The sequence below is a fragment of the Crocuta crocuta genome, unplaced genomic scaffold, assembly GCF_008692635.1.
Source record: "Crocuta crocuta isolate KB4526 unplaced genomic scaffold, BGI_CrCroc_1.0 scaffold339, whole genome shotgun sequence".
Classification (NCBI taxonomy): Eukaryota; Metazoa; Chordata; class Mammalia; order Carnivora; family Hyaenidae; genus Crocuta; species Crocuta crocuta.
The window spans coordinates 1197614-1216915 of record NW_027530357.1 but is presented as its reverse complement, the minus strand read 5'-3'; the positions used below and the strand labels follow the sequence as shown (position 1 = coordinate 1216915).

Sequence of the window (19302 nt, the reverse complement as noted above, 5' to 3'; positions counted from 1 at the left end):
AGGCACCTTCCACTAGGATCCAGTATGCACACACACACCTGAACCAAGGGGTTCACAAAACAACACTTTTCCTTTACTGCGTGTGAGTAAGGGTTCCTTCTGTTCCTCCCCCCATGCCTTCCCTCCCCTCCCCTCCTTTCCCCTGCTGCCCTCCTTCCTCCCTTCTGATACCCCCTGTTGGTCTGCCCCTGTGGGTAAACATTCTGCCCAGAACCACCAGAGCCATCCATTATCTCCCCCAGACAATTAGCAACCTATTAAGGAACTCTATGCAAATGTGCACTAATTGACCTGCGACAGAGCAGCTCCTGGAAGAGAGGGATGACTCCAGATGGCTTAATGATAGGAATTTAGGGCCTTTCTTTAGAAGTCCCTCTTGGGGAGGAAAGTGATCTGGGCTCCGAGAAGGGCTGCCAGCTGCCTGTCTGATGGGGGGACGCCAGGGGATCCTGTGAGCAGCCCTTTGGGCCCCTTTCATCAAACCATTGGACCAGAAGAGCTGTCATTTCACCTCTTAACCCTCCTCCCCGACTCCGTCCCCTCCTGCAGCTCGGCTCTTCCCCTGGCCCAGGGGTTTAATGGCATCTAAAACATCTGCTCCGGTGGGTCCTGCCTTCTCAGGTGTATGCCTGCGACCCCTCTTTTTAATAGGCTTTTTAAAGCAGTTTTAGGTTCATGGCAAAATGGAGCAGAAAGTAGAGAGATTTCCCATAAAGCCCCTGCCCCAGCCCCGCCCAGCCGCCCCCACCCCGAATGTCCTGCGCCAGAGTGAGGCATTGGTGGATCTACTCGGACACGTCATTATCACCCAGAGTCCATGGCTCATATTTGGGTCCTGTCTTGGTGGCTTTGAGTTTGGACAAATCTACAAGGACACGTATGTACTGTTACAGTATCGAGCAGAATATTTCCCTGCCCTGAAATACTGCGTTCCACCCATTCGTCCTTCCCCTCCCCGACCCTTGGCAACCACTGAGCTTCTCACTGTCTCTATAGCTTTGCCTTTTCCAGAATGTCCTGAGTGTGGAATCCTCCAGAATATAGCCTCTTCGAGTTGGCATCTGTCACTTTAGTAATACGCACTTAAGGTTCCTCCGTGTTTTTTCATGGCTTGGTAGCTCACTTTTTAGCGCCGAATAATATTCCATTGCCCAGGTAGACTACAGTGCATTTCCCCATTCACCTACGGAAGGACATCTTGGTTGATTCCACGTGTGGGCAATTAATGAATAAAGCTGCTGTAAGCATCTGTGTGCAGGTGTTTGTGTGGACCTAAGTGTTCACCTCCTTTGGGTAGATACCAAGGAGCAGGATTGTTGGATTGTATGGTAAGATGGTAAGAGTATGTTTAGTGTTGTATGGTCGCCCTTTGAAGACTACCTTCAGCTAACTCGTATTGACTCCCTGGTGTATACCCAGCATCATAGTAAGGAAGGTACTCCTGCTTTCTCATTCAGTGCTGTCTCTGACCCTGGGAGGCTGGCACTTGACCCTCCGTGAGTCAGGAACCCCAGACTTTCTCAGCTCCTCTGTCTTGGTCTCTCTGCTCACTTGTTTTCCTTTTCCTCTCTTTGCAGACTAACCTTTGCTCTTTCTTTGGCCCTGTGATGACAGCTTCTAGTCTAAGTGGCAAGCAGAGAGTCACATTTCAAACCCCAACTCCCTATTCTGGGGTAGGGGGCATGTACTGTGGTACAAACATAGCCCCCGGGGCTGTCTCCATGAGCAGGGGTAGGGGCCACTCTCTAGACGGGACCCCCAAAATGGGTCCTTCACACCTACCTTGGGTGGTCAGGATTCACCACAGCAAAGTCACTGACCCTTCCTCTTTTCCTGAGATGAAGTCTGGGCAAAGGATATTGTCATAAGAATGGGTGGTGGATGGTTTGTTTCGTTGGCCAAAGTGGGGCAGAGTATGACCGTCTGTGGAGAAATTGGTACATCGGGGTCCATAGAACACAGGCTCTGGAGCCAGACTGCCTGGGTGTGAACTCTGCCCCACCACTTTCTGGCTGTGCATCCTCACCACAGGGGCCTTAACCTCCCTAAACCTCTGTTTTCTCATCTGTAAACTGGGGCTAACAAAGGAGACCTTTCTTTTAGGATGATGATAAGTATTAAACGAGTTCGTGTCTAGAACAGTGCCTGACACATAGTAGGTACTCAATAAATACTAGCACATGCTATAACTAGGGTACTATGTATTTTCCACACATGAGCTCATATAGCCTTCAGACCTTTCTAGCAAATGAGGGGAGACTGGGCATAATTTGCAGTTGAGGAAACCGAGTGTCGGAGAGGCCACTTGCAGAAGGTCATGCAGCCACTGTGTAGCTGAGGCAAGTTCACACCAGAAATGTCTGACCCTCAATCCGTTCCGTGGTTCTTGCCTGGTGGCTTCCATTTGCTGTTGGCCCAGCCTGATTCTCCGCAACAAGTGAAGATGGCCATAAAGTTCGCCCGCGGAGCAGGAGGCACTAAGTCATTACCCAGGGAAACGAAATTTTAATATTTATTTTTAATGGGCACCATATGCTCCTTTTGATTTTTTTATTTAATTACATCATGGCAGATGGCTGGGTGTTAAAGGCCATTAAGCTAATAGCACTTTGCCTTCTCATTTATTTTCTTGAATTTTGGAAAAGATGAATGATAATGGACACGGATGGTGAGCGGTGGATGCAGAGTGGTGGTGGGTGAGTCCCCGTCCTAGAAACGGAAGGAAGTAAGTGTGGGGGCCCTGGGGCTCTTCCTGGCAACTGGGTGCGTGTGTGGAAGGCAGCACATGCTTGGATTTTAGGAGCCCGGAGCAAGGTTTCCCCTGTGGGGACACACACAGATGTGCAGAGTCTTGGACATAGTAGTCCCCCTTTCTCGGCCCCCAGAGCAAGTCTGTATGTCTTGAAGCGCCCATCGCACCTTTGCGTAGAGTCGGCCAGACACTGGGGGGAACAACACAGCGGGTCCATCCTGGGCACGATGGTGTCATTACACTGTGGACACCTGTGAGGGGAAGGCTGTGTCCCAGAGGGGGTCCACACACCGTGTACGGGTGTAAAGCTCTTCCCCAGGGTTAGTTGGCTTAATAGAATTCTAGATTCCTAAAGACCGTGAGTGGAACCATGAGATTGTCATTTATCACAGTGTTTCTTGGGCTGTCTTGTAACTTCTTTCACTTGCCAAGTGGCTGGTCTGGGAGCAAGAAGGATGAGAAAGAACTTTGATTACAGGAGTTGAACTTTGATTAGACTGCCTGGAGAAGAAGTGTGTGAGGGATGGTTTTCTGTTTGCCAAGCTCGGAAAGGATACTTCCCTTGAGGCTGGGATTCAGCTGAGAGGTGGAGTGGGAAAGGGGAGCCAGCTGTTCGGGTGGTCTGGACGGTGTGTGGGATCGCATCACAACACTGAGATTTCAACAGTTGTGCCCTTGAATTCATGCTTTTGTCTTGCAAGCTGTGTGCTTGCGCAAATCACTTCATCTCTATGAGCTGTGGCTTCTTCATCTGTAAAATGGGTACAGTCGTAACCGCGTCTCATCATTATTGAGTGGTCCTGTATTGCCTTCCAGGAATCTGGACAAAGATCTACCTATAGGAGGCTCATCACAGCATCACTTATTTCTAAGGGAGGAAAACTGGAAATATTATATAGGCCTAACGATAAGGAAAAGCTTGAATAAATCAGTGTATTCCAAATAGTTGATAAGTAATCATTGGTAAGTAGTTTATTTCGGAGGTGAAGGGCATACTGACTCCTTTCCTTCCCTGAGGGGGGAAGAGAGACAGGTGTGCTGTTGAGTCAGCTACCACTGAGGATGACTGAGGCTGAATCCCTCCGGGGAAAGTGAGGGAACTTGTATCAACACAGCCTGACATTTCTCCCATCACAGGGGTGAGGGGGCCTGGGGCATTGACGCACCCAACTCCCATTGCTTCCAAATGGCATTTGGGAGTTGAGTCTGAGGCTGGGGCACATGCAAAATCTGGGAAAGATCTACCAGACTGGCAAAACCGAAAAAGGCTGACAGCGGTAAGCGTTGATGCCTATTTGGAGCAACAGGAACGCCCATACACTCCTGGGGGGAGTTGGTCACAACGGCCGTTGGAAAACAAATCAGCGGTCATGAGATGTTCACACAGTAGGCCCTAGGAATTCTACCCCTGGGTCCATGTACACCCGATGTTAAGTCTTTTATACACATATCAGGAGACGACAGGTTTGAGCGTGTGCAGCAGCTGGTGAGGGGAATTCGTTCTACCCCAGCCATACAGGCTAAGAATTGATGACAGAGAAGCTCTGTGAAGGAAAATAGGGTCCCTCTACCAGAAAAAAAATGGGTGCTGGGCAGACAAAACCATACATGTTACCTACACCATTATTACCATAAGAGGTAACACTTAGGTGAAATGCATGTAGTCCTCACACAAATCCAATGAGAGAAGTACTGTTATTTCCCCCCATTCTATGGATGGGGAAATTGAGGTACAGAGAGGTTAATCACCACCTCACAGGGTTCTAGGGGGGATTAAACAGCACAGCGGAAATAAGGCACGGTGCCTGGCACACAGTAAACGCTCAAAAAAATACTGCTGGTTTCTGATACCATCGTGAGGCCAGCACTAAAACTTCGTCTCTGGTCTGTGCTCCCAGTCTCCTGGATATTCCCAGGTGTGTCTCCTGCCCAGAAGTGTGAAGAAACAGAAACTTTCCAAACCTGGTCTCTTGGGAGCTATTTCTCGATGAAGCTTGGGTGGTCACAGGGGTCAACTGATGCCCTCAAGTCAAATTCAGGGGGCTGAAGAGAGAGGCAGGGTGGGCCCCTTGCCTAGGCTCGTGGACTTCCAGCCAGACCCACCTGCCTGCCCCCATCTGGAATGGCAGGCACCACGGCCCCTCCCTGGGGGCCCGGGGGCCACGGGGCAGGCTCACCTCCTGTGTTCCCTTCCCACAGGGCAGCTCTGTCCCGCCAGTTATTTTCTCCACCGCTCAACACCAAAAGTTCATTCTGGTGCTAAAAATAGGCTGTGTTTAGACACTCTGAGGCTCTAGCTGGAAACACGAACCCCCGTAACCAGATGCTGCCATTCCTGCGGGGAGGGGGGAGGGGGGGCTCTCACCCTCACCGGGGTGGCAACTCTCGCTAGTCCTGGGAGGGAGCCAGGGCAGGGAGCGCGTCATCCGCCACACCCAGGAGACGGGGAAGCCGCGTGGCTCAGAGGGTTGTCGTGCAAAACGGAGAGGGATGGAGCCTGATCGCTCATAGCGAGCACTGACTCCAGCCCTCTGGACCCGCCAAGGCTCAGGCAAGAAGACTCTGTGGTCCACCCACGGGAGAACAATGGAACTCACAGAGGTGCGCGCACCTGCCCGGCTCACACCTGTAAGTGACAGGACAGAATGTGGACGGGATTGTGGTCTCCAACATGTAACAGGAAAGTGGAGACGGGGAGGTGGGGGCCAACACGTGCCCCCTTCCCGGGGGGCATTGTCGATGCGCCGTCTGTGGGCTGGGGAGAGCTGTCACATCTGCCTCACAGGTTGCCGGCAGGGAGGAGTTGGTGAGAACGTGCTTGTAAAGTCTTTGAGCGCAGCGTCCGGCATAGAGTAGGTGTTCAGTAAATGGCACTTCATTTCCACATTCCCTTTGGGGTTAGAATTTCTGTCTAGAGAGAGAAAGAGACAGAGAGAGGCTTGGGGATGTGGAGAGGATGACAGAGGGTCGTGAGAAGCAGAGAGGTCTTTGGGGTTCCCTTGGGGAGGTGGCACTGTGGCTCAGTGGGGGCCCCCTGAACTCCAGGATCAGCCAGAGCTGTGAAACAAAAGATACTGCCTACACAGAGCCCTGAGTGTCGGTGTTCCGGTGACAGGGTTTAGGCTTAAACCCCCAGGGGAGGTCCATCCCCTGATTCTTCTTACTCACTTCCTGCACCTCTTGGGGACCTACTGTGTGCCAGATGCTGGGGCTAACGTGGAGAGAGAACAAACCGGATGCCCCCAACCCCCTTGCTACTCAGGTTCCAGGGTGTTCTCCTTCCGGGACCCTCCCTCCCAGCACTGGCAGGTGGCATGGGTGGCTCAGGTCAGCACCGCCCCCCTGCCCCCTGGAGGGGCCCCCCTCCCCACAGTCCCTTCCCGGATGGGTCCGCTTCACTCCCCACACCACCAGTGCCTCCGTCTCTTTCTGTTCCCTGCCGGCTTCTAATGAGCTCATTATCCTCTTAAAACCCATTTGGCACCCACTTAGAGAAAAGATGTGTTGAAATAGAAAAGAACGAGAAGGGAACAACAGAAAAGGACTAGACCCAGAAATATCCTCAGAGAGACAAAAAGCCACAGGGAACACAACAGCCAGAATCTTTGCCGTCTCCACGGCAGCAACTGAGCTGCTGCGGCAAATGTCTTTGAAGGCTGCTCACATGTGCCCTTGAGAGGACTGGGGTGGGGGGTGCTTTTCTTGAGCACCTACTGTGTGCCAGGCACTCTTCCTACATGTTGGGGAAGGTGTCACGATTCTTATGCCCACTTTACAGGCAAGGATCTTCGTGAGAACAGGTGTCTTGACCCAGTCGCACAAGCTGGTGGGTAGAAGCGGTGGCATCTGAACCCAGGTCAGTCCACCTCCAGAGCTCATGCTCTTGTCTGCTTCTGGAAGGGCTGGTGTCCTTCTTCTCATCCCCATGATGGCTGGTGGCTTTGTCTCATCCTGACCCAGCTGCAGAAACATCTGGCATGTGTGTGATCTACACGAAATACCATGGGTCACCACCCACTGCCTGGAGGTTTAACATGTCAGTGTGACCTTGAAACTTCAGCGGTTCTGCATGTACGCAGTTAGAACATAGCCCAGACTCCTGGGCTTGGATTCGAGTCTCCCCCGAGCTGTGTGGCTCTGGATAAACTACTTAATCTCTTTGAGCCTCATTTCTCTCCTCCCTTAAATGGCTACGGATCTCTCTCATAGAATTGTTATAAGCATTCAGTCAGAGTATGTACGTGTTCAGAGCAGTGTTGGCACATAATAAATGTTCAGTGAACATTAGCTACTAATTGCTATTCTATATCTTCTACATACATCTACTATAGGATTTATCACGATCTAGTGTAGTGATTTAGTACAGTGGTTGTTTAGTACATTGCTGTCTCCCTCAGCAGACTCTGAATTCTCTGAAAGTGAGACTCTGGATTATTTATTTTGGCATCCCAAGCACACACGATAGGCAAGCAATGCATATTTTTGAATGAATGGAAGAATGAGTAGATGGATGGGTGGGTGAGAGCTGCATGGTTGCGTGGGCTGCAGCAGTCCGGGTGGATGGACAGGTGAATGGGTGGATTGATGAAAGAGTAATGGTGGATGGATGGATAGGTGGATTGATGGATGGGTTATGGAATGGACAGTGGATGGATGGATGGTTAGATTGTGACTTGATGGATGGGCACATGGACTGACAGATGGATTAAAGCGGTGGACAGATAGGCAGAGCGATGGAGGAAGAGGTATAGTTTGGCCCCACAAAAATTTGGAGCTGTTTTTTTCCACTTATCTGTTCCAAGTGTCTAGTACAGTAACTGGTGCTTAGTAGGTGCATAGCACTTAGTCCCTGAATGAATGGGATGGTGTATGGGCTACTGATGGCTTCTCCCCTGAACCACAGTTAAACTCCTGGGCCATGTCTGGATTCAGAGGGGCTGTTACCATTCGGATCAACCATGGGCTGCCATTTAGTCATGTACATTGGCCAAGCCTGTCACGACGCCCCCTGCTGGTGATAACATGGAATCACACCACCAAAAGGGGTATTCTGTTCTCTAATTTGTATTCTGTTTTCCTCCTGGCTAATGATCCTTAACGTTTACCCATAAAGCAGTGCCCTCAGCCCTCTGTGCCCATCACCATTACCCAAGGACACCCTGTTACGCCTATAGACTTCCTCTTCTACCAGAAATTCTGGCTGGAGAGGTCCAGAATCTTCATAGTGAACCAGGTTCTCAGGTGATCATGAATCAGATGCTCCTTGTCAGAGAGTGAGTAGTGTCACTGTGAGGCCATGGACATGGGCTGCTGCTTCAGGGCCCATTCCCTGAATCCCCAAGTGATATCTAGTCCATGTAGGACAAAAACGGAGTCAGAAAGGTCGTGGTTAAGGACTGTGGTTTTGCATTTGGACTGTCCTGGGTTCAGTTCCCAACTCCACCACTCACTGGCTGTGTGGCCTCAGTTTCCTCATCTGTGAAGTGGGAACATTGTTACTCCCCTAGGAACAATGGGAAGACTAGGTGAGATCATGCATGTAGAGGGCTTGGCACAAAGCTGGGCAGATTATAGATGCTCAGTAAAGGCCGAGTGATAGCTGTGTTGATAAATCACCCTGATTTCTTTTCTTTTTCTTCCTTGGATAGAGGAGAGGGGCTATGGCTTTGATCTCTCCCACTGGAATGTAAGCCCTGTGAAGGAAGGGACTTTGTATCTCTGATTCACCGCTTTCTCCCCAGCGCTTAGGACAGTACCTGCTACATAGCTGGATGCTCACTAAGTATTTGCTGGCACAACAGCAAAAAAGAATGAATTTGTTCTGGTTCAGAACCAGCCAGGTCCAGCAGGCAATTCAGCAGGGACCTAGGAAGTACTTTTCAGACTTGAAATAGTTCACATATCAGCATACGTTTGACAAATAAATAGGATGTGTGGGACATTAGGAACTTGTGCTTGTCTGAGATAAAGTCTGTCCGAAAATGAGGGCCCAGGAGGAGACAAGGTCCCAGATTACCAGTTTGGCTTAAAGAAAAAGGCAGGTGTTCTAGAAGACCCAGGACGGGGCTTCCTTCCAAGCACAGCGGGGTGCATCGGGCCCTCGGCCCCTCCCTTCCCCTTCCCTGGGGCTCTGCATTCCCAGTGAGAAGGTTCAAGAACACTTTGTGCTCTGGCCTCCATGAGGAGACTTCTTAAGCCTGTGTCCATGCTGTTTTGCAGGTAGCAGCCCTGAGCCCTAATGCTTGAGCAGATGGAAGCCCGGCGGCCTCTGTTTCCACCAGGTGGACACACCGAGCGTGGCCCCCAGCTGGGAAAGGGGCCGGAAAATGGCCCTCAGTGAAATAATCTAGCTCCAACAGGCTAGAGGAGCCAAGAAAAGACGAGAAGTGAGCTGCAGTGCTGGTGACTGACAGAATCCTCCTGTGACTGTTATTATCAAAGTTCTCTGGGAGCCTTCTGACGTGAGGAACAAGATGTAGGAAAATGGGACCGACTCCTAGGTGTGGGGTCCCTCTTGTGGCTCAAAGAAGCTCACCTTGACCTCAGGAGGGCTCCGTTCTCTTGGCATCAGCCAAGCATCAGCTTCACGGAAAGAGTAAGACTCAGACCTCCGTGGGTTCCATCCCTAAGGGAGGCCCCCTCCATCCCCTTCCTGAAACCCCCCACCAGCCACGCCCCAGCGAGCCAGTCCGGAATGATCCTGCTATGGCCAAGCTCTGGTTCAAATTCCAGCGGTACTTCCGCAGGAAGCCTGTGCGTTTCTTTACCTTCCTGGTGCTCTACCTGATGGCCGGGAGCCTGGTCTTCCTTCACTCTGGCTTTGTGGGCCAGCCTGCCATCTCCCAGAGCCAGGCCAGCCCCGCTGCGGGGGTCCAGGCCGAGGGCGCTGAGCTGCCCTTCTTGGGTGACCTGCATCTGGGCAGAGGCTTCCGGGACACAGGGGAAGCCTCAAGCATTGCCCGCAGGTACGGACCCTGGTTCAAGGGCAAGGACGGGAGCGAGAGGGCCAAGCTGGGTGACTACGGTGGAGCCTGGAGCCGAGCCCTCAAGGGAAGGATCGTCCGGGAGAAGGAGGAGGAGCGAGGTAAGAGGGTCCGAAAGGGAAGGTGGCCAAGGGGAAGGGAGGGGGTGAGAATAATAACAGTAACAGCCACCAGGTTTCAGTGTTGAATAGGATCTCACCTGCCATATAGTCACAGCTCTAGACATGCCAGGGGGGTCGCTATCATCCCCATTTCAGAGGAGAAATGTGAAGCCCAGAGAGAGTATAGAGCTTGCCCAAGGTCACACAGCTTGTAAGCAGCCATGCATGGACTTGAACCCTACATCTGTCAAAGTTCAAAGTCTGACATTTCCTTGTAGCCTTTTTTAGTCTTGTTAAATAAACACACATGAAAATTAAAACCGCATCTACTGAGCACTTACGATGTGTCAGGTACTTAAGCACTTTAAGTGTATTGAACTGTTACCACAACTCTGTATAGAAGGTGCTGTTATGAGCATTTTAAGGATGAGGGAACTGAGGCACCAGGAGCCCATGGTTACATAGCTAGTAAGTGGCATTCCCTGTGAGAAGGCTCAAGAACCCCGTGAGCTCTGGCCTCCGTGGCATGCCGTGGCTCTGCTTTGCCACATTGCCTTTCGGTCCACCTTGCCAGATCTCTTGGTGGTGACCCTGGGAGGATATCGTTGCCGTGGACATATTTCCTTGCATTCCTTGGTCTTTCAGTCCAAAAGGGCTTTTTCTCTGTGAGCGCATTACCTTGTTTGGTTTCCACTATACCTCGGACCCAGCTAACAGATCTGGAAACTGAGGCTTGGTGAAGGGAGATACTTGCCCAAGGCTGCACAGCTGGGGAGTGGCAGCCTCTGGTCTGAATGGAGACAGACCCTGCCCCTTGCCCCCTGCCCCCCCCTCCCCGTCCCACGGTCTCCCAGAGCCTACTCATGTCCGCCCCTCTGACCAGCATGTGGGGGGAGGAGCCCACAACCCTCAAGCTCTTCAGATGAACACGCATGCACGTTTGGGGAATCCAGGCCAGATGGTTTGAGGGGATCCGGCACCAATCAGGACAGAAGGAAAACCTCCCCAGCCTTTGTGTTCCCTGCCGCATATCACACTTTAGCTGTGATTCAGCTCATGGAAAACCCCTTCTTCCGCCGTGGAGGGAAGCAGGATTAGTGGCGGGGACTCACACCGGGGAGCACGTTCCCCAGCTTCAGTCCCACCCTATACTGGGCTTAGTATAGCCATCCAGGGGACCCCACCTTCCCACGCTCAGGAATTTCCTAGAATTCTGCCTCTGTAAGAACCCAGCATTCACAGGGAGGTGGAAGAGAATGTGGGACATGACAGAACAGATTGGGGATTTGGATTTGGATTCCAGTGCTGTCCCAACCAGCCGTGTGGCCCAGGCAAATGGTTTCACCTTCTCACGCCTCAGTTTTGTCATTTGTAAAATGGGGATAATGACCCCTCCCCTCTGGGCTTCTTCTGAGAGCTCACTGGGACAGTGGTTAGGAAAGTACCCGGCATGGTGCTTGGCACATTGTTAGGTCTTAGAGGTGATCAGGAAGTCCTCATGGATGTGCTGGCAGAAGGGACCCCAGCTTCTAGGCACAGGTGAGGTTGTGAAGTGGCTTCTCTTCTCCACCCAGCTGTATCTCTCCCTAGTCACTCCCAAACCCTAGAAGTTTGCAGACCCCGAATCTGTCACAAGCCTGCACCTTAAGATATGCTCTTACCCCACCTAGGATAAATTACAGAGCCCCCTATTATGGCCACCTCTCCAACGTCATCTTGTAGCACTCGCCCCACACCCACACCCTGCCCCACTGTCCTTCTTGCCATTCACTGAATGTGCCAAGCCTGTTCCTACCATAGCGTCTTTGTTTAACCAGTTCCTTCTATCTCTGGGATGCTCTTCCTCCATATCCTTGCATGGCTCCCTTCCTCCCTTCCTTTGGGTCCCCAGTCAAACCTCGCCTTCTCAGAGGCCTTCCTAACTAAACAGTCCTACTTTGTACCTGGTCACAACCATATTTCCTGGTTTATTTTTGTCACAGCGCTTACCACCATCCAAAAGCGTCTTGTTTATGTGTTTCTTCCTTGTTTGTAGTCGGCCTCCCCTACTGGACTGTCAGTTCCATGAGGGCAGAAATGTTGCCCGTCCTATTCCCCCACCACCCACTCTCTTCGTTCAGCACCTGGGACAGCACCTGGCCCAGAGCCAGGGCTCAATACCTACTTGCAGAATGAAGGAATGATCGGATGGACACATCCCTCTGTCTGGAGTGCCTCCAAGGGTCAGCTCCACTCTTCCTTCAGCTCTCAGCTTAGCTCGCCTCCAGGAAATTGTCCCTGACGCCCCCCTGGGTATGGTCCCTATCAGGCCCCTTAGGTGAATGGTGATCACCTGTGCTTGTTGAGGACCCCCGATAGAATGGGAGTTCCTTGTGATACACTGATACCAACAACATTCACAACACTTCCCATTTGTTGTGAAAATGAACTATCAATGCCCCTTCTATTAGAAATAACTGCCATTTCTCGAACACCTACTTTACACCAGCCTCCGTGCTGTTTACTCTTCACGTATTTGAAGGGAAAGGATACTTGTAAAATGGTATCACATCTCCTGGTTCATAATAATAGGTCACTTAATAGTAGATGTTACTATCAGTAGTAGTAATAATGGCTACTATCTATTGAGGGATTATTATGGGCTAGACCATATTGTAAGAGCTTCATTGCCTTAATTACCACACCAACCCAGAAAGTTAGACACTTGCTATTCTCTTTCACAAATGGGAAAATTTTAAACTCAGAAATGCAGGTTACATGGGTAGAAGTGAGGAACTAAAACCTGAAACAAGATTCATTTAATTCCAAAGCTTGCAAGCCTTCTCCTATATCATGCTAACCCCTCTACCCCTGGAAATCTTATGTATTTTTATAAAGTGTAAAGAGAGAAGCAAGAGAAAATAAGAAAAAGGCCCGGAGCCCAGAGCTCACGGCAGGCAGCCTTTGGAATCAGCTGGTGTTATTAAGAAAACACAAATCCAGCCTGTCCTTGATTAACTTATTCAGAGTTCAGCGAGGAAAGACAACGTATTAGATTAACGCCAATAAAAACGAGACGCTTCTCTGACCTGACGCTGAGCACATTTGGTTTTTCTCTGAAGCTGGCAAGGGCTCTGCTTGATGCGGTGATGCGGGACTTGAGCTGCAAACGATTCAGAGCCCATCACGGGGCCAAGAGGGGCGGGAGGAGCTGCTTCTGGGCTGGGCTGGGCTGGGACTGGGTGGGAAGCCTGACTTCGGGGTGGACTGGCATCTATGATGTGCCACGCATCTTGCTGCATCCTTGACCTCCCCCGGCATTGGGAGAGCCTGTGCTTTGAGCAGAGTGCACCTTCCAATGTTGCAGCATGCTAACTGTGCAGCTTTGGGCAGGTCACTTCACCTCTCTGAGCTTTTGTTTCTTTTTGGGGATAAGAAGTACATAAGAATAGATGGCTGCTGTGATGATTCTGTAAGATAAATCAATTGTGTGCCAAATGCCAGGCACTCTCCCAAGTACTTTGCATGTCTTATATCATATAATCTTCGTAGCAACCCAGTGAGGTCACTGTTATTACCTCCATCTTACAGGGGGGAAACTGAGGCACAGAGAGGTGAAGTAACTTGCCCTAGGTTGTTCAGCTGGAGGAGGGGGTAAACTGAACCCTGGAGGTATTTGAACCCTGGTGGTTTGAGTCTTACACCTGAACCTTAACCATACCACCTCACTTCTCAGGGCGCAGGAAGTGCTCAGCTCAGAGGCTGGCACACAGTAAGCACTTAATACGTGCCAGCTATTATTATCAATATTGTAATTCTGCAGAAGAAGATGCAGAAGCATAGGGGCGATGTGACTTGCCCGAGGTGATACAGCTAGTCACAGGCAGAGCCAGAGGCCAAATCCAGTTTGATTTTAAAGTCTGAACATGAAGAGGGACATGGGGGAGAATCTGTCCATGTTCTTGGAAGAAACAGTGGGGCTCCTCATCTCCTACAGCTGAAGATGCTGTCACTGCAGGTTGTTGGGGGTCTGGTCTATGTCTGGGACTATGCATCCAGACCCTCAGCCTCACATCAAGCAGGAATTTGAGCCCCTTTCACAGATGAAAGCTCAGAGAGGTTAAGCGACTCTCTCAGTGTCACACAGGTAAGAGGCAGAGCGGACTCCAACCCAATTTTGTCTGAGTCTAAAGCTCTTATCCTTTAAAAAAATGTTTTTTAATCTTTATTTTTGAGAGAGAGCACAAGTGGGAGAGGGACAGAGAAAGAGGGAGACACAGAATCCGAAGCAGCTCCAGGCCCTGAGCTGTCAGCACAGAGCCCCAAGCAGGCCTCGAACTCATTAACCACAAGTTCATGACCTGAGCCGAAGTCAGATGCTTAACTAACTGAACCACCCAGGTGCCCCAAACACTTTTATTCTTAACCACTGAGCTATATGGTCCCTAACTCACTCCGTCAGTCCATCCATCCACCCCATATTTATCACACATCTGCTATGTGCCCTGCCCAGTGCTAGGAGGTGGAGACACAGGAATGATTCAACACAGCTTTCCCCTCTAAGGAACATTCAGAGCCCCTGGGGGAAGACAGGCAAGTAAAACAGTAAATTATAAGTTCAAAACATAATTTTTCCTAATTATCGAAATCATATACGTTCATCGTAGAAAAGTGAAAATGTATAGAAAGAGATGAAAATAAAAATGGCCCAGGGGCGCCTGGGTGGCTTAGTCGGTTAAGCGTCCGACTTTCGCTCAGGTCATGATCTCGCGGTTCGTGGGTTCGAGCCCCGCGTCGGGCTCTGTGCTGACTGTCAGTTCAGAGCTTGGAGCCTGTTTCAGTCTGTGACTCCCTCTCTCTCTGACCCTCTCCTGCTCACGCTGTCTCTCTCTCTCCTAGAAATAAGTAAATTAAAAAAAAAAAAGAAAAAAGAAAATAAAAATGACCCAGAGCCTCCTCTACCAGCAGCCACAGTCAACACTGTTGGTGTTTTACCTTCCTGTCTCTCTTTTTAATATTTATTTATTTTTGAGAAAGAGAGAGAGAGAGAGAGCGCATGCAAGCACAAGTGAGTGGGGGAGGGGCCAAGAGAGGGGGAGACACAGAATCCGAAGCAGGTTCCAGGCTCTGTGCTGACAGCAGGGCTCAAACCCACAAACCACAAGATCATGACCTGAGCTGAAGTGGGATGCTTATCCGAGTCACCCAGGCACCCCTGTCTCTTTCTTTCATGCGCATATTTCCGAAGCACATGGTTTATTTATGTATATATATATGTATATATATGTATATGTGTCACATATATATGTGGGGAGGGTCACATATATATACATATATATATATCTCATCATATCTTGCTTCCCCCCATGACAGCACATTTTCATTGTGTTAAAAATTCTATGATAAGTTTAAATTTCTTCTTACTTGAAAAAGTAAGTTTCCCAGTACCTGGAAAATGGTTTAGAAAAGCATTGCAGCGGGCTGGGCCAGGGGATCTGGGATCCTAAGGGAGGGATCCCATTCAGTCATGGGGGTGTATCATGGCTGCCTTCCTGCTTTTTTTTTTAATGTTTTTTTATTTATTTCTGAGAGAGAGAGAGACAGACAGATAGACAGCATGAGCGGGGGAGGGCCAGAGAGAGAGGGAGACACAGAATCCAAAGCAGGCTCCAGGCTCTGAGCTGTCAGCACAGAGCCCGACGCGGGGCTTGAACCCACGAACCGTGAGATCATGACCTGAGCTGAAGTCAGACGCTTAACCGATTGAGCCACCCAGGTGCCCCAACATGGCTGCCTTCCTGGAGGAGGAGACTATTGAGCTGGGTCTGTAGGATCTATAGGCTTTGACCAGAGTGAAAGATGCATCCCTACAGCCCCACAAAAGCCCAGGTATGAGCAGAACGTTTCATGATCTGGAGCGGCACTGGAGGGGTCATCTTGAAGGATGGAGAATCCCAAGATGGCAGCGAAGATAATTCTTGAGCTTCTCCTACTCTGTGCCGAGCCTGGCGCTAAGGCTCCACGCGTAGATCGATCCTGTTTACAGTCCGTTTTAACAGTCCCCAGGTATTAGCGTCCCGGGGCTGGGGTGACAGAGTACCTCAGAGCAACAGAAATGTGGTCTCTCACGGTTCTGGGGGCCAGAAGTTCAAAATCAAGATGTCTGTGGGGGCGTGCACTCTCAGAGACCCCACAGGAAAACTTCCATCCCTTTCCCCAGCGTCTGGCGTGGCCAGCAGCCGTTGACATCCCTTGGCTTGCTTCTGCAAAACCCCAGCCTCTGCCTCTATCTTCTCATGCATTCTCCTTCTGCCTCAGGGTCTTCAGATGGCCGTTTTTTTGTTTTTGTTTTTATAAAGACACCAGTCCTAGTGACTGCCTTGTCCCCACTCCGGTATGCCCTTGTACCTTAACAAATGGTGTCCGCAGTGACCCTGTTTCCAAATAAGGTCACACACCGAGTTTCTGAGCTTAGGACCTCAACCTGTCTTTGTATTTATTTTTGGTTGGCGGAGGCGGGCAGGGCGAGGGGGACACGGTTCAACCCGTGTCACCTCTTTTTTTATTCCCACTTTCCGGGCAAGAGGACATTACCTCCAAGAGCTTGAGTCACACGGCAGGGGCACCCCATTGTCAGGAGTGGAACCCAGATCTGGTCAACTTTTTTCTTCTAGCGCGGCGTAATGCCTCCTGTTTGTGAATCTACTCACAAACCGTAAATCAGAGAAATATAAATTGGTTCATGTTTAGTTATCGTTTTAACAAGTTACTTTTATTGAGAATGATTTCCTGAAAGGGCAGATTCATGGAAACAAAAGGCAAAAAGGAAAGGAAAGGAAAAAACCCCCACAGTCGGGAGTGCTCTGTTCCAGATGCCTGTGCTCTCTGGGGCTCAGCCCTCACTGGTTCCCGTGCTGGAGATTAATGGGATGACTTTGCCATTTCAGCGCTATTTGGATATCTGCAGGGACGAGCTGATAGATTGTGTGAACTTGGTCATTTATCCCCCCTCAAGTGCCTGTGATTTTCTCCCTGTTTTACATACCTAACCTCCCCAGCAGCAGCAGGATTTGAAGGCAAGGTGCTGGCTGAGGCAGGTTGGCGGTAAGGGCACTGATGAGGTCCGCAGGGTGACAGATGCCAGGGGTGGGCCTGACCGTGCTGTTGGTCACACCCTGCACGTGTGGGGGAAGAAGGAACCCGAACTTGCCCCAGACAGGGAGGAAACGGACTCATTGTCCATTTCCTGACCACGGAGCTCAGCCGGTTCATCAGGTCAGTGTGTAATGCGCCTGCGTAGAAATGTCCCTCCAGGACATTAAGGAGGGACTGTGTCTCTCTTCCCCCCTTCCTGTTGACAGATGAGGAAGCAGAGGATGGTCTGTTCATCTAAAAAGCCTTTGAGCACCTGTTGTCTGAGACATTGCAGACTGATGTCTGGCCTGGAGGGAGGGACAGAGAGCAGGTGACACCTCATTTAAAATCCCAGGCTACGGTCAGATCCCAGCTGTCTTCCAAGGGACCCTCTCTCTCCCGCCCTCCCCTGGGCGGTCTCTCTGGCGGGGACAGAAATGTCCTCCTCCCAAGCCCTGACTTGCTGTGGTACATGGGAAGGGCCGCTTTGGAGCGACAGGCATGGGCGTGGACTTGGTCTAAACCTCCTAGCTGGGTGGATTCAGGCCAGGTGGCTGGAGTATTGATACATTAGTGCTACCCTGATGGCAAGGGACAGAAGCCCATCCTGAACCAGACTAAGCTAAAGAAGAAAATGGGTTGTCTTGTCAACCAGCTGCAGAAGGGACTGGAGTTTCAGAGGAGCGATTTGTGCCCTTTCTCTGTCTCCGACTTTGATCTCTGCTTGCCTCTGTCTTAGCTGCACCTTGCTCTGGGCTCGCAGACTGCCGATGTCATAATCCAGGGAAGGCAGATGGCTTTCTCCTGTCTTTGATCTGTAAGATTCCAAAGTGTGGGCCCCATGCCCTTTCCTGGAGCAATCAGTTAGTCACTGGCTGGTGGGAGGGACAATGTAATTGGCGGGTCAGGTCTATTAATAGAAAAATAGGAAGCGGGGGCGCTTTGAAGATGCAGACAATATCGTTACACTCCAGAGTGGACACCCACATGTACGCTCTCACTGTTGTTACTTTGATAACACACATTTCATCTAGCATGGTCCACTGTCCCACATATAGCCAAATGTCCCCCCCCCGCCCTCCCCTGCAACTTTAAAAAAATAGTGCTAAGCAAAATAAGCTAGAGAAAGACACCATAAGATTTCACTCGTATGTGGCATTTGAGAAACAGCAAAGAAGAAAAAAAGGAGAGAGAGGCAAATCAAGAAACCGACTCTGAACCACGGAGAACAAACTGATGACTGCCAGAGGGGAGGTGGGCAGAGGGATGGATGAAACAGGATTGGGGGTTAAGAGTACGTTTATCAGGATGAGCAGTGAGTAATGTACAGAACTGTTGAATCAGGGGCACCTGGGTGGCTTAGTCGGTTAAGCGTCCAACTCTAATCTCAGCTCAGCTCTTGATCTTAGGGTTGTGGGTTCAAGTCCTGCACTGGGCTCTGCACTGGGCATGAAGCCTACTTTTTAAAAGGGCAGAAGGGGATGCCACCTGGGTGGCCCAGTTGGTTAAGTGTCTGACTCTTGATTTTGGCTCAGGTCATGATCTCACGGTTCTTGAGTCTGAGCCCCATGTGGGGCTCTCTGCTGACAGCAGCAGAGCCTGCCTGGGATTCTCACTCTCCTCCTCTCTCTGCTCCTACCCACTCAGGCTCACTCTCAAAATAAATAAACTTAAAAATTTGCTTAAAAAAAAAAAAAGAATTGTTGAGTCACTATACTGTACGCCTGAAGCTCCTATTAACATTGTAGGTTAACTGAACTGGAATTAAATTTTTAAAAATGTTTAAAAATTAAAAAGAAGGAATGGCCCATAGTAGAGAGCATATAGTAGATGCTCAATACACACCCCCACCCACCCACACTATCTTCTGATCTGACAACTAAGACCTCATGTTGCCAAAAAACCTTCCTCCTCCTCCTCCTCTCCCTCCCTCGCCCACCCTCCTGTCTCTTCCTCCTTCCTTCTCTCTTCTAAATTCTCTTTTCTCTCCCCCCCAGTCTCTTTTCCCCCCTCCTCTCACCCCTTCTATAGTATGTCCCCGGACACTCTGCCGTTTAGTGAATTATTGGCCTAAAGTTAGTGTGACGCCCTCAGCAGAGGGTCTGCCCCCAGCTCAGGTGCGGACAGCGCCCACACCCAGTCAGGGGGCTGGGATTCCCGTCTGCGACAGCAGGGACATACATTTGTGAACAAGCACAGCGACAAGGTGTGGGCTTCTCCAGAGCTGTCACCATCTGACGTGCCCGCTGCAGGGGGGCCCCCGCTTCCCTCTAAAGAGGGACTGTTCTTAGTCAACCATATCACCTCTGTCTTTGAAAAGCAGTTCGGAGCCATCAGGACAACACACGTCTCC

The 19302-nt window shown here is 50.5% G+C and overlaps 1 protein-coding gene across 2 annotated transcripts in view; it reads left to right on the top strand.

The window, feature by feature from the left end:
• The window catches only part of WSCD2 (WSC domain containing 2), a 117211-nt gene that overhangs the window by 53247 nt on the left and 44662 nt on the right, over positions 1-19302 (top strand). For both annotated transcript variants that reach the window (XM_077765990.1, XM_077765991.1), the window contains exon 2: positions 8972-9836. In XM_077765990.1, coding sequence (XP_077622116.1) covers positions 9458-9836 — 379 coding nt within the window. In that variant the 5' untranslated portion in view covers positions 8972-9457. The remainder of the gene's footprint in view (positions 1-8971; positions 9837-19302) is intronic.